Source organism: Aspergillus tanneri (genome assembly GCF_003426965.1).
Source record: "Aspergillus tanneri strain NIH1004 chromosome Unknown AapTan_6_pilon_pilon_pilon, whole genome shotgun sequence".
In the NCBI taxonomy this organism is placed as follows: Eukaryota; Fungi; Ascomycota; class Eurotiomycetes; order Eurotiales; family Aspergillaceae; genus Aspergillus; species Aspergillus tanneri.
Window position 1 is genome coordinate 2,662,659 of NW_022984633.1, and position 12,607 is coordinate 2,675,265.

Here is a 12,607-nt window from a genome sequence, read left to right on the forward strand (position 1 = left end):
TGATACCACCTGAACCGTCTTTCATCTGCATTGCGATGAAGCTTGATTAGGGGCAGCATTTTTGAGCTACTACTTCCCCATGTATACACAGTCGGAAGCCCTGCGTATATTCCCTGTCTGTATGCGTGTGAGCTATCGACGATGCCTACGCATTCGGTATGTACTCCAGGGCGGCGGGACAGGCGCTTGGATGCAAGTCGGGGCGGAGATTCTACGGAATGAGCATGGCAGAGCCATAGCCAAGGTCCCCCTCTTAATGCTTGTAACAAAGGAGTATGGGGATACTACTTACTACCATTGTTACAAGGTTGGATTGGCGACCTGTTCCAGAAAGTCTGGAGATGACTATCGACGAGGCTCAGTCCAATGGTAGATCGTAGCAGGGATCTCAGCTGCAACGCAAGAGCCGGACCGTGAGAGCGCCAGCGAATCTGAGGGCCGAACAGGCATGCTCCCTCCCTTTCCAAGACCTTTTAGCTCGCCTCACGAGACTCGACCCCTCCATGATTCATCAGCTGAGTTGCTGAGGTCTTTTTCTCATTTGCCTAGAGAAACTAGACAGGTCCGAATGGTGAAAAGTTTTTCTCTGAGGGAAGAATAAGGTCATCGTTTCATCCGTTGTCTGTGGAAGGTAGAGTTCATCCGGTCGTATAGATCCATTGCTCAACCGTCCTCCTTTCTATATCCTTTTATTATTATAATTATTATTCATTTCCTTATCCAGTCCCTCTGCTGGAATGAAAAAAGGCTTAGGCTCTTTGTGATACTGCAATACTCCTGGACCGTCGATGGCTTGGTTACATTAGCCGTGCATGATCTAGTCGAGCCTATTGAAGAGGTGCCATACGGAGAATATACAGAGCCATAGAACATAGTACAGGCTGTGGGATACAGTGCGTATGAAGAACGGGAATATGAGTTATTAGAAGACTTTGTGCAACTGGCCCGTGCTTTGTGAGCCCTTGGGCCTTCTGTCCGACGACGCCTTCGACCAGATCTTGGTTGCGGTGGAGTTAGGAAGGAGGCATAGGCACCCATTCTATGGGTCATAATAGCGCTTGTACGGACTCTCAGCGAGATGGCGAGTCCAACCAGAAATTGGATGATCCCCATCATGTTACAGGCGAATCTTACCACATTGTATACACTATGTGTTTGTATCTACGTTCCTTTCTACCTGCCAGAAAAGACGTATACGATGCACCACAGGCAAATTTAATACACACTTTACAGAGCCAGACGAGGTATGTAGGTATTACCACGGTGATAATGGTTAGGTTGGGTTTTCCTCACTAGCAGTTGGCCCTAAGCTGAATAGGGTGTGTACTTCCCAGCTGAACATGGAGGACTAACGTGGACTAAGGTCCCACTGGTGGCGGATTCAGCATTTCTCCTGTATTATCACGAAGGCTTTGGCTGCACATCCCAAACCACCATCGGATGATCTTCATAGCCTTGGAACTGTTTCTATTGTCAAGAATTGGCCCTTCATTATGCTATAATAAATAAATAATACTTTTTTTTTTAAAAAAAAAAAAAAAAATATTAAATTAAATAAAAGAGAGAGAGGTCAATTGCCAGACATTTAACTGCAATATACCGTGTGGATCAGCAACGGGGGCTTAGCAGCCAGCCCTCCATCGGGTTGGGCCATTCTGTGCCCGCTATCTAGTTATGCTCCTCCGATCTGGTGGGCTCTGGACATCCAGGTGTAACGAGGCAACATGGCCATTGTAATAAGATTGTTATCATCATCAGGATGTATTACTTACTTACTCCTGGAGGGATTTGCCCTGCTTACTCTGCAGACTGGATCCATGTGGTTAGAGCAGCGACATGACAGGTCTGATGGAACAATGTTTGTAACACTTCTCGTCTTAGGCAAAAGTGCCCTGGATCCCATACAGCCTGGGGACTGGTTCTTATACGATTCCTTCCTCAACGATTTACTTAACCTTCGGTGAAAATTAGATGCGATTTCCCCAAACGCCGGGACTGACTCGTGAACCTCCTCCGACCCCCTCCCAGATCAACCCCTCTTAGGTCTCTCTTTGGCGGAAGTTTCTTTTAATTTCCTCCCATGGTTGGAAGAGACCCGACAGAAATACTCCGTACTTCCCTTTAGTTACCTCATTATTTACAGTTTAGAGGTTCTGTTCTGTTCACCTCCCTCTCAGTGAGGGAATGACGTCTTGACCTGCTGGGCTCCACCATCCGCGACGATTCTGGACGCCTGCATGATACTAACGCCCAAGTTCCCAGGAGAAGAAGGGTGCACAGCTGAGATCGGACGGTGAATCCGGTATGGTGGGCAAATCCCCGTATCTTATCCATACTTATCCATATCTTCTTAGATGGACAGACGGAGTATGTATGAGCCGTACAGTAAGAACGTAGTATGTACTATGTATACTAGGTCGTTCCATACGATCGGGATTTCGCGTCCTGCAAGAGAAAGTTGCCGGACATTGCCATCCATTCTGCATGCGCCCAGTGGTAGACCTTTTTTTGGGGGTTGTGGTTTTAAAAAATGATGGTTTGGTAGTACTACATTCAGATGATTCTTTCCAGTGGGTTTGAATCCTTGTTAAATTTTGATTTTTTTGGAAAAAATAAAAATAAAATAAAATAAAATAATCATAATCATTCTGATTTTACTTGTGTTTTTATTTTTATTTTTTTTTTCTGCTGTATAAGTGATCCAACTCCAATCATTCTCCTCGATTTTCTCCAGTTCAAACAATACGACTTCCTGCTCTCCTCTTGCCCTTTCGGGCCATCCCTCTTCCGCCCCTCTCTTTCTCTCTCTCTTCCTACAACTTCTTTTCGTCGTCTTGTCTCGTCTCTCTCTCTCCATCTCATCTCCGCCTCCTCCCTCCCCCAGTCGCTCTCCTCTTTCTACTTCTTCACGACAACTTGAACTTTCTTTCCTTAACACTCCTTCGGTCGTCAGTCATCTAGACTTCTTGACGCTTTGCCCCCCCAATAATTCGGTTCCCCACTCCACATTTGAACTGTGCGTTTCCTAATAAATAACTTTCTTTATACGGTGCCATTCGCTTCCGACTGGATCAGGTGGTATTTCCAAGCTGGGTTGCCCCTCAGCTCAAAAGAGACTTTTTTTTGCCCCTTCTCTCCTATCTCGTGACCTGTCTCTATCGGAATCGCAACCTATATCGGAAAAGGAACATATCGCCAAGAGTGGGCGAATGCCGTCTTTATGATCTTTGTGCCGTCTCATTCTCGTTTCTTTCTCTGAGATCTCTTTCCTCTTCATCATTCCTTTCCTTTTCCAATATAGTATTGCCTCGCGGGGTGTCAATAATGCCAACGGTCTTACTCCCGTCGTCGGCCGCTGCTTTTGCTCCACGGTCGTCGCCGAATGTGGTGTTGAACACCAGGATCGAGCCGTGGCTGACGGCCACCTTGAAGCGAGTCAACCGGGTCAAGCGCCCTCTAAACAATGTAACCCAACATACGAGGTGTCTGACGGAGACACTGTCCTCACCCAACGCCATCTGGACACTCTGTTCCATGACATTTCCCAAGGCCCCCGAGTCAGAACTCAGGAAGGATGAGAACCCATTAGTGGAGGCAATTTTCAACTACCAGATGGTCCATATGGAAGCCTATGTGGTGCATGTCGACATGGTATCACAGAACGAGGTTGCTTTCAAGCTGACCCCGGAAACGATCGAATCCTTAGTCGAGTTCCATAAGGACATTTACTCCGTGGATACCGCCGCCAGTACCTGGGACTGGTCTGAGAAGGAAAGCCAACTGAAGAAGTTGCAAGAGGAGTTTGTCCAGGCCGCCAACAAATTCGTCTATCGCTCTAGCGCCCAGGTGCTTGAAGGCCTAGAGGAGGACGGTGCAGGTGAACTACTGGGTGGTCGGAGTGAGGATGCAAAGACTGCAATCTCGAGCCTTTTTGTGCCATTACTCCCCCCACCGCCACGGGTCGATGTGCTTCGCTCCACGCCCCTACTTCCCAGCTCCACTGGGCCGGAAACATGGTGGCAAGAGCCCATGCAACCATCCGTGTCGATGGATTCGTGGAAAGTACTGCCTTCCAGTCCAGCCTCGGCCAGTACAGGGGATTCTAACCCTAACATGTGGGCCAGTTTCAACAGTTTGAATGAAATACCGCTTTCCTCGCCACCGACGCCCTACAGCCAACCGTATACCACCTCGCCGTACAACACAACACAGTATTACAGCGCCGCTGCCACATCGGCCGCTCTAGCTGTCCTCCCGCTTCCTAGCATGCTAGTGCAACCGTGCAGCACCGCAGCGAACATGGTCGGACTTGGATGGGGAGACCGGTACCAAGATTTTGCGTTGTACGGGACAACAATGTGATAACCGAATCAAAACACTTGATATGGACAGTCTCCCTGTCCTCATGTCTGGGCGAAGATCTCAGGACACATATCAACAACCTGATCATGAATATTGTGCGCCTCCGATACAGACGACAGGCTAATTGGCATCACTGACGGCGTTATCATTGAGTGATTCTGCGAACTATGATACTCCATCTCGTCTTTTTTTTTCTCTTTCTTTTTTTTGTTTTTTTTGCATGTCGGCTCGTCGGACATAATCTCTTCACTCTTTGCTTCCTATTTTTATCGTGAGCCAGCGTTAGCGCTTTTGTTTTGTTCCTTTTGTGCATGAAGAAGCGGCGGGTCGGCTATTTGTTTCTTTTTTTTTTTTAATTTTTTTTCACATGGGATAGAGTCCCGCATATATGTCATGAAGACCTGGTAAGCCTCGCGGCTTGGGATATGATTGGATGAGGAACGGTCATTTTATTTTTCTTCGTCGTCGCTCACTGCCACCTTGAGATAGAAAAGGTGATACTGTGGCAGGAATCCACAATTTTACCTTTCAATTTCGGGAGCACCCTCTCTTTCTGGTACAGGATACCAGGCTGGTGACCCGGCCGCTTGGGTCTGGAGAGGAGGCAAAGTGAGCCATTTACATCAGGTATGTATATGGCTGAGTTTTAGACGACACGAGCTATGGGAGCGTGGGCAGTCCAAGGAATGCGGCATTGGCCTTGAAAGTTCGAGAGAGGCGCCTGTGGCGGACCCTCGGCGACGTTGGGAACAAGTTAGTCTGAGACACACGGTTCCCTCGTATTCAGACCCGCATCCTTGGCTCTGTTTGCGTGTCCTAGAGTGTGCTTCGTTAATAGGTTCATCCCCTGTCGTCCAGGCTGGGTTATTTGATTTCCTGGATACGCTCGTGTTTTTCATCTTCATTGAATGAAGAGTGGGATGGCGAGAATCGGATGCTGGTATCGCTGGTTCCTTTAGGACTGGTTTCCTTTCAGTTCTTTCGTTCTTCGTCCTTGCTACTCTTGTGCTATTCATTAGTTGCTTGAGTATGATGTATCTAGTTTGAGCCATCCTAATTTAAGACATAAATACAAGATTGATGGACCATATTAGCGCGTTCTCCATGTTCTCGAATGCCTAGTGGGCTGCTAGTATTACGGCCCGGGCGGATGTGGGTAGCCCATTTTACCTGCTTCCGGCCATGACGTCAGGTCATCCTGGCAGGCAGAAACTGGACAACTTCCGGGAGATTCGGGAATACTCGAGTCCTATTCAGTTTGTAGTCTGGAATTTTTTTTTTTTTTTTTTATTTACTATATTATATCTTGACCGATCAGGCTACTGTTGGGTCAATTGCACCGGTAGCACCATATCTCGTTGATCTAAATCCTGGACACCATCAGCGATTAGCAAAGATACCACGTATTCCTACTCTTCTCTTCTCCGCCAGCCTCCAGTGACCTGCGCTATAATAGCATTTATTCTTTTCTCTTCATCCAGGACGGTGACAGCAATTAAATGGCCGCCCTACAAGAAGCCCTAGAGTCTCTAGGCCCAATATCATGGGACGAAGTCCCCACAAACCCAAATTCATTACGCGACTACACCAACGACCTATACACCAAGGCGCAACTAATCGTCGACTCTGTTCCGGAACCTCCATTCAACGAGACAGCCCATCATATCCCCCATGACTCGTCCTCTTCCTCCCCATCCTCCCGAGTCATTACCGCCTCAACCGCACGCATCGGCACGCACGATCCCACTCTACTATCCCTCCAGCGAGAATGGGGCAAACCCATCAAAAACACCAATCCGAAAGACAACCCGCACGATATCCTCGTGCACAAGCTCCCCGCGAAAGACGGCAACGGGGCATGGTTTGCGCGCCGCAGCGTGCACGCGGGTCTGTCGTTCGAGAAATGGCAGGAGAAATTGTCCAGTGAGATGGTGGAGACGTTGAAGGCGAATCAGAAACGTGTTCAGAAGGGGAGGCCGCCGGATCGGTCGATTCGGGGAATTGGGGCGGAGAGGTTAGTCGAGGAGTTGGTGGTCAGAGATGAAAGGGATAGACGCATCGGTGGTGTCAATGTATTTCATGTTTCGGCGCAGTTTCCGAAACCGACAACTCCGAGGGATTTTGTTCCCTTGATTCTTAATTGGGATATGGGGATGGGAATGGGTGAGGGTGAAGGTGAGAGTAGGAGTCAGGGCAAGAAGACGACGCAAGGTGGTGGTGGTAGGTTTTGGATGATGGCTTCGAAACCGTGCACACATCCTGACGTTCCTCCGTCTCAGGGACATATTCGCGGGCTGTATGAGTCGGTTGAGTTTATTAGGGAGATTCCGAGGGAAGGAGCAGGCGAGGACGACGAAGATGTCCATGTCGTGGAATGGGTGATGGTCACTCGGAGTGATCCCGGCGGAAACATCCCCCGATGGATAGTGGAAAAGGGAACACCCAAGAGCATCTGTTCGGATGCAAGCAAGTTCCTGGACTGGGCGTGTCAAGAGACAGATGCTTCTTCGTCCGATGTATCGACCAAGGATGAGCCTGTGGACGCCGGGGCGACTCAGCGTCGACGATCCTTGGATAAACACGATAAGAGTCTGTTCTCTGCCGAGATTACAGAGGGACATGAGAGCGAATCCAACGAGTCCGATCTCTCGAACGTCGAGGACGAACATCATGGTCTGATCGCCAGTTTTGCGTATTTGCTGAACGCCGGACTGGAACGATATGCGCCTCAGGCTGTGTTGGACTATCTACCACTTCCGCAACACCGGCCGTCGCGCAGCACCACTGACAACAGTGGATCATCGCAGGGTAGATCACCCAGGGCGAGCAGTGACCCTACCAGACCAGCGGAGGCGAACCACTGGGGTGAAGAAAAACACCACAGCGATGCCCAATCGCAGGCCTCGCAGGGCAAGGCATCGGTGGCAGACTCGACAACTTCGGGACTTGCCAAGCCACTCGAACACGGCACTGCAGCCGGGGAGATTATGAAGACGGAGAAGAAAGAGAAGTTATCATCGCACGAGAAGCAGCTCGCGAAACTCTTTGAACGCAAACGCAAAGTCGAGGCTCAATTGGACCAAGTCCGATCCGACATCCACTCTCTCCATCTCCCTTCTGCGGACGAAAGCTCCAAGCGAGACAGGGCATCAGCAGCAGCATTGTCAACCGTATCAAGAGACCCAAACAGCGACCAACTCAGCAGCAGCACTGCGAGCAGCATCAAGAAGGGCTCTGAAGGCGGAGCAAAATCCGTTCAACTGCAGAAAAACCCCTCCATACATGATACTGCTCGGCTGCACAAGGTCGCCTCGGGGCTTTTCAGCGACGAAGCGAAACTTGTCAAGCAGCTGGGCAAGATCGAAAAGGATCAGCTCAAGGAGACGTCCAAGATCGAAGCCCGACAGCGAAAACACGCCAGGCTCGAGGAAAAGTCCCGCTCACGCACCGAAACGGAGAGTCTACGTCATGAGGTGGAGTATCTGAAAAAAGAGATCGAGAGACTTCGAGGCGAGCGTCGACAATGGTTGGATCTGGTCGGGACGTTGCAGGCAGAGAATACAAGGCTGGCTGCTCAGCATTCCTAGTCGGAAAAGTGATTGAGTTGTGCATGTAAATTTTAATTTAAAATGTACAATTATATCCTTCCATGTAGTTGGCTGTTCTGACCACGGTCCTGTGTTGGTGCTATGAAAATTGTTCTCGTCATTTGGAGTCGACCGTTTCTAAGTAGATATAAGGTGTGATAACTATACTGAAAATCCTTCAATCTGTTTCCTTAATCCATTTCAGGCTCGCATAACTCGTCAATATCTCCCAGCATTATTATCAGATAACATCCCCAGTCGTGGGGACCCTGGCACGGTATCACAAGTCCAGTGTACTATCCCATCCACCATACCAGGGCACAGTAAGCTCGTCAATGGGACGAATGAGCTTCAGCAGTCCGTGGTTGAAAACTGTACACATAGATGCGTAACTGTAGCACGGAATTCCATCAATCACGACCTCCAACGCGCAGAAAACCGGTCGTAACATCGTTAATAATAGAACCAACCCTCAGGTAGTATGTTATTCTTGTGTCTAAATCAAAAGAAAAGAAAAAAAGAAAACTCTTAGCTTAGTCCGCTTCCGTTTCATAAAGAGTGAAGAAAAAAGACCATACCTCTGGCGGATTCCCTGCCCCTCTAACCATCTTTTCGATCATCGCCGCACGAACCCTCTCCTTTGGCTCGCCCATTCCAACAGCCATATATGACAACATCGGCGGATGACCAACATACGAGGCGTAGCTGTCGCGAACAATATTCGAGACCCATTCGTACTTGGTGGTGTCGGCGTGACCCGTCCCGACGTAGCGGGCCTGCATGGCCTCGAGGTTTTGGAGCGTACGTAGTTTATCTGCCATTCTGAATGGGGGTAGGAGGATGGGTGTTGTAAAGCGTGGGAGTTGTATAAGTATGAGTTGAGGTTGGCTACCTGCTTGTTGGTAGAAGATCCGGATGTGCATCACGTGATATCAATCGGCGATAAAAGATCCGGAGTTGTTGGATTCATCCATACTACAACAATGGAAAAGAGTGATTCTCGATGAATGCAGGAGAGCCCTTAGCCTCGCGGATAGCGTCTCTGGTGCATACGCATTTCGATGGCTTGCCCAGTCGCAGTAAGCCGACTGTTAGGCCGGATGGGACGAAGGAGTGGATTCCCATGTCGGGAGTGGTTGTTGTAAAGGGTGGGTATACATATTCCTGGCGATGATTTTCTGTATTTCCTGTTTAATCTATACAACTGGGATGGTTGAATCAGACTAACCACGCTACAGGAGAGAATACGCCCGCGGAAAAGTTGACCTGCGTGGCGGTCACGTATGTTCACCTACTTGGATACCACGATGTCCAAGTGAAGATGAATTGATTCATCGTCCTGACCAGTCGCTAGATCCGGGGCAAAATGTCTTTCTGCATCCCAAGTCCCCAATTGCAAAGGCCTCGTGCTACATGATTGGCACGCAGAGATCCTTGCCCTGCGAGCATTCAACTACTGGCTTCTCTCTGAATGTCGCAGTATATTAACCCAGAAGCGACAGCACAGTTCGTCGTCCTCCGACGGAAGTCAGGAATCACCTTTCTCACCTTCTTCGCCTTATCTCCGTTGCAGACAACAATACCCTCCTTTCGAACTCCAACCAGACCTCACAATCTACATGTACTGCACCTGCGCTCCGTGCGGCGACGCCAGCATGGAGCTCTGCATGGCAGCGCAAGAGGATCCCACGCCCTGGGAAGCCAATCCCGACAATCCCGACGAATCCAAACTTTCACTTCTCGACGGACGAGCCCATTTCTCTCGTCTAGGCATCGTCCGTCGCAAACCCGCTCGCGCAGACGCCGAATCCACCCTCAGCAAGTCCTGCTCCGATAAGCTCGCCCTGCGCCAGATCTCGTCGCTGCTGTCCTACGAAACGAGCCTTCTCGTGGCGCCCACAGAAACGGCTTATCTAGCGGGGGTCATCCTCCCGGAGAACGAGGTCAGCAGCGTCGGCTGCGCTCGCGCATTCAGTGACAAGGGCCGAATGAAAGTCCTGAAGGGTCGGTTCTGGCCGCTGCATAATAATAGCCATAGCTCTCCTATCCCGGATCAAGAGAGTTCCGGGTACCGATTCCGTCCATTCCGGGTCCTTTCGATTCCCATGCAAAAGTATGCTTCGCTTTGGAGGTATGCTAAAACCGGTTCCTCTGGGACCGATGCCCAAGAAAAACGCAAACCGGCGGTTATCTCTGCGGTTTGGACGGTGGCACCGTCTGGTCCCCCGCCGTCAGTGGTCGAGAACGGGGTGAAATCGTTACCGGTGCTGCGAAGATCGAAGACGGGTCTGTACGAGACTCTCATCAATGGCGTCAAGCAGGGAAATCGCGTCTCGACTCCTCTCGCCCGGGGAGCGTCAGCGTTGTCCCGCGCGAAGCTATGGGATACCTGGCGGGAGATCGTTCGGTTGTCCTGCTCGGGGACTGATGGGGAGGGAAACGGCCTGCAAGGCCGTCATCCGGCGGCGTTGTCTATTCCTGAACCAGTCGTCGACGCAGCTTCGTATCGCGAGTTTAAGAAAATTCTGCCCGTGGTGGCGCAAGGCATGGTGGCGCAGGGCGTGGTGGCGCGAAAACGTGCTATACAGGAGGCGAAGGACGTCTTGGATGGTTGGATCTCTAACGCGAGAGATGAAGATTGGGGGTTAGAGGTTCTGGTGGATCCAAAGAAGCGAAAGCGTTGACTAGGATGTGTTCATCTTACAGATATATTAAAATCTTAATTGTCTAGTATACTAAGTTATATACCCATTTTCTCTCTACGGCTCCGACCCAGCTCCAACCTAGAGATCCTAGTACCATCCAGTCAAAGTATAAACTGAAAGCAACGATACTTAATTGAGATATTAAACAATACGAGTAATATCCATCAATATATTCTGACTAGTAAATGCCAGGGACAATCCGACTGCGAACGAGAGAGGTATAACGGTCCCAATCGGCACCATACTTCCTGCGGCACTTTTCCTCGTCGCGCCGTTCGCGGTGGATAAGCAGCACACCAAAGTAGATTAGGAAGAAGTAGGTGAAGATCATACCCCAGCCGCGAGATTCAGGCGTCTGCACCGCCTGCCTCAGCACATCGCCCGAGACGGGATTGGCGCTCTCGATGATAGCATATCCTGCCATCCCGGTTGGCAGAGAATACGACCACGACATGATCCAGTCACCCAGGTAATTGATATGACGTGCGCAGCCCCACCACCCGGAAGTGATCAGCTTCGACCCGGTAGCGGTCTCAATGTACGTGAGATGCTTCACGCGCGGGTCGGTGGGATCTGTGCGGAACCGGTTCTTTTGGTTATTGGCGCCCCGGAAGATCACGTATCCCACCGCGGTTACGCCCAGGACGAGGAGAATGCCTCTGGGGCCCAGCTCGAAGGGAAAGACGGCGAGATAGCGAGTCTGGAAGTTATAGATGAACGGGACCCAGACCATGTCGCCGAAGGAGAGCATATAGCCAAATCCGTCCATGATGATGTCCATGGTAGTCAGGAGGGCCGGCTCCATGTACAGTCCATCCAGGACGTAGAAGGCCTGGAATGCCGTGGAGATCACGATCGAGTCGGTGACGTAGCCGTAGGTCCTGTACTGACGAGCAACGTTGGACAGGTTCAGAATGATCCATCCCAGTAGACCAGGTCTCATTTCACACCATGTTTTGATATCGATCGTGCGCGAAGCTTCGCTGACAAAGGGAATCGGTAGGCGAACGCGCGGGTTCAGCTCACGGCCGATGAAGAAATCGTACAACACATTGCCAGTGTGGCCCCCCGGCGCAAGTTGTCGCAGTTCGGGGTTGAGTTGACCAGGAGCCGGCACGGTAAAGCTGTTCACGTAGACGAAAATCGCGATCGACGAACAGATGATCAGATTCGCAGTGATCACCTGTAGGTAGTTGTCCCAGAGAAACGTCCACACGGCGAACTCCGCTCCATACACGTACGTACCGAGCGCGAGTCCGGAGAGAATGACAACGGCGGAGGGAAACGCTATAGACCAAAACCACCGTCAGAGTATGTTCCTCGGGCTGGAGAGAAGGGGCTGGGACACATGCCGTTGAACTTATACCGGAGCCTTCCTCCACAAGCCAGCTCTGTCCCCTCCACCTCTTGGCCGGGGAGAAACACGTAAAGCACCAGACTGAGGATGTAGTAGCCCAGCACCCGCAGCGTCACTCCCGCGTTAATGAATGCCTTGATTCCTCCCTCAGGCCAGTTCACTTCCTTCTTCAGCCGTTCAAGCGACAGAGTTGACGGATGTAGGAGCGACGGGGACGGACAGCCAGAGACATCGTTACACAAGAAGGTGAAGCTGTAGATAAGGATGGGGAGACCGAACACGATTCCAAATGCGCCGACCCTGGTTCCTTATCAGTATTCGCTTTCTAACACCTGTAAGACCCCCTGACCCCCTGTTCGAGGGGGAAAACGTACGGGCCAGCGAACTCGTATCCTCTCTTCTCCGGAACTGGTTGGACGGGAATATTGGTCTTGGAGTTCTTCTTGGACGCCATAGTTCAATTGAATTTGAATGAATCTGGACGGTGTCGCAAAGGCTGCGAACCCTGGTCCTTGATATACGGCGCAAAAAAGGGACAGACGACTGGGCTGAGATCGGAGACGCTGCAGCCGACGGGGCCCGCGGAACTTTCTAAG

General features: G+C 50.6%; 4 protein-coding genes across 4 annotated transcripts; 3 read left to right on the top strand and 1 right to left on the bottom strand.

Moving 5' to 3' along the window:
- Nucleotides 1-3,324: 3,324 nt before the first annotated feature.
- ATNIH1004_008902 (uncharacterized protein) lies at nucleotides 3,325-4,362 on the top strand (the record flags this gene model as incomplete). The annotated part of the gene is made up of 1 exon (XM_033573505.1): nucleotides 3,325-4,362. The coding sequence occupies one exon, from the start codon at nucleotides 3,325-3,327 to the stop codon at nucleotides 4,360-4,362; it is 1,038 nt and encodes a 345-aa protein (XP_033424057.1).
- A 1,499-nt stretch (nucleotides 4,363-5,861) lies between these two features.
- On the top strand, nucleotides 5,862-7,949 carry ATNIH1004_008903 (uncharacterized protein; the record flags this gene model as incomplete). Its single annotated transcript, XM_033573506.1, has 1 exon — nucleotides 5,862-7,949. One exon carries the CDS (start codon nucleotides 5,862-5,864, stop codon nucleotides 7,947-7,949), a length of 2,088 nt encoding a protein of 695 aa, XP_033424058.1.
- Nucleotides 7,950-8,632: 683 nt separating this feature from the next.
- On the top strand, nucleotides 8,633-10,633 carry ATNIH1004_008904 (tRNA-specific adenosine deaminase; the record flags this gene model as incomplete). The annotated part of the gene is made up of 4 exons (XM_033573507.1): nucleotides 8,633-8,750; nucleotides 8,963-9,097; nucleotides 9,188-9,230; nucleotides 9,304-10,633. The coding sequence occupies 4 exons, from the start codon at nucleotides 8,633-8,635 to the stop codon at nucleotides 10,631-10,633; spliced, it is 1,626 nt and encodes a 541-aa protein (XP_033424059.1).
- A 199-nt stretch (nucleotides 10,634-10,832) lies between these two features.
- On the bottom strand, nucleotides 10,833-12,465 carry erg24B (c-14 sterol reductase; the record flags this gene model as incomplete). The annotated part of the gene is made up of 3 exons (XM_033573508.1): nucleotides 10,833-11,941; nucleotides 12,001-12,311; nucleotides 12,386-12,465. 3 exons carry the CDS (start codon nucleotides 12,463-12,465, stop codon nucleotides 10,833-10,835), a joined length of 1,500 nt encoding a protein of 499 aa, XP_033424060.1.
- Nucleotides 12,466-12,607: the final 142 nt, after the last annotated feature.